Raw genomic sequence first — 2,065 nt, 5'->3', positions numbered from 1 at the left:
TCTCTCTCTCTCTCTCTCTCTCTCTCTCTCTCTCTCTCTCTCTCTCTCTCTTTCCTTTTTGTTTATTTTAAGTCAGATTCTAACTATGTACCCCAGGCAGGGATTCAACAGTTCTACTGCTTCAGCCATCTGAGTGCTGGGATTACAGGTGTATACCACCACACCCAGTTTGACTATAAACTGTTAAAATTTAGTTGGGGGACTGAAGAGATTTCTCAGTAGGCAAAGTATTTGTCATGCAAGCCTGAGGTCTATCTTCAGTACTCATACATAACAAAGTCGGGAGCAGTACCTGTCATCCTAGCTCTGGAGAGCTTAGGCCAAGAGGCCCTCTAGGGCTTGCTAGCCAGCCATTCTAGCTAAGTTAACAAGCTCTACATACATCTATCTTAAGATGTGGGTATAAGGTCTCATAGTGGGCTGGTGGGATGGCTCAGTGGGTAAGAGCACCCGACTGCTCTTCCGAAGGTACAGAGTTCAAAATCCCAGCAACCACATGGTGGCTCACAACCATCCGTAACAAGATCTGACACCCTCTTCTGGAGTGTCTGAGGACAGCTACAGTGTACTTACATATAATAAGTAAATAAATCTTTAAAAAAAAAAAAAATAAGGTCTCATAGTTCCTGACATGACTTATGAGGACCAGAAGGGAGGCTCCCCAAATGTACATGCACCATATGACATGTTCAGAACATCTCTGGTGCTCTCACGTCTGACCTGCTCTTTCCCGTAGGTGCTGGTAGATGAACAGGTAGATATCCCCAGCCTATCTTCACCAAGGGTAAAGAAGATTGGAGGACAGAGAGGAAAGAACCTTGTAAACTTATCTAGAGATGGACTCGAAGGATCTCTGGGAAGGAAGCAATTCTTGCCTGGGGTCAGACATGTCTTTGTTGAAGCCCCAGTCTAAGTGAGTTGATGACCACAGGGGTAGGTTAGCAGAGCACAGCTTGGGTAACGGGCTGGAGATGGGAACTGGTGTAGCAGGTGTACGACCTATTTAATCACTTTACAGGAAACCTCTGCTTATATCCCAGCTGCTGACCTGGATTGAGGGTATATCATTCCAGACAGACCCAACCAGCACCACACTGCCTTGCAGTCACAGATACAAAGCTGACCCACAAGACCTCAAGCTATTATGCCTTGGTTGTTTCCTATCTTTTCCTGTGCCATCTCATCCCCAAGACTGTTCTAGCTCTGTTCTGCTAGGTTACCCATGAGGGCATATTTACCAGTTCCCCAGTTTCTACTCGGGCCCCTTGTTACCTGGCCAGAATGAACTTCCAATGCAGGCTTGAGGACTCACCATGGCTTCAGGGGTTGATGAACCACAGGGTGAATGGGCTCTGAGCTTAGGTTTCTGCCTTGAGGAAGTTAAGTGTGGTTTCTGCTCCACGGGCTGACACACCAAGTAGGAGCTGTCGAGGTGGGGAGGGCAGAGGAAGAAGGGGGCGGAGATGGCCTTTCGTCCCCTCCTTGAGTTACTGCCTGTCCACTACTGTCCCCAAAGTCAGGTCATTAGACCTAAGCACATCTATAAAGCACACGTTTCCTAGCTGCTACTAGCCTCTTGATTCCCTATTGGCCCCCTTAGTTTTAACACGTTGGGGTCCTGACAAGCTTAAGCCAAACTCAGGACAGTCACAGGAACAAAGCCCCTTAGTGGGGATTTTATGGCTTTCTCTGGGTCTTAGGAAGTCTCTAAAGACTTAGACCTAGGATATGGCTGTTGCAATGGTGAGGACACATCTGTCCTCCTGTATTGCTTCATCTGCCTGGTTTCACCATTTGTACTCTCAACAGGACTTCCCTGTTAAGGTGACAAATGCCCCATCAGCCAGGGCTATGCACCCAAAGCATAATCAACTGGGATAGCAGATTTATGAGTGCATGGCATTAGAAGATTTCTAAGTCCTGGGCTGAAGGGATATCACTGTTGCTGTGAAGGTATGGGGTTTTAGGACCTCTCAAGTTCATAGTGGTTAAAGGAAGCAGAGAGAGGAGAAACAAGAAAACTGGATTGCAGGAAAATGGAGCCCAAAGTGGGACAAAGGTAGAA

General features: G+C 47.2%; 1 protein-coding gene across 1 annotated transcript in view; it reads right to left on the bottom strand.

Annotated features, from left to right (window-relative positions):
* The window catches only part of Pram1 (PML-RARA regulated adaptor molecule 1), a 7,755-nt gene extending 6,523 nt beyond the window's left edge, over positions 1-1,232 (bottom strand). Inside the window, exon 1 of the mRNA XM_021218424.1 lies at positions 1,221-1,232. Within this exon, the coding sequence (XP_021074083.1) occupies positions 1,221-1,232 (12 nt within the window). The remainder of the gene's footprint in view (positions 1-1,220) is intronic.
* Positions 1,233-2,065: the final 833 nt, after the last annotated feature.

This window comes from Mus pahari, chromosome 18 (assembly GCF_900095145.1).
Source record: "Mus pahari chromosome 18, PAHARI_EIJ_v1.1, whole genome shotgun sequence".
NCBI classification, from domain to species: Eukaryota; Metazoa; Chordata; class Mammalia; order Rodentia; family Muridae; genus Mus; species Mus pahari.
This window is presented reverse-complemented; position numbering and strand designations above follow the sequence as displayed.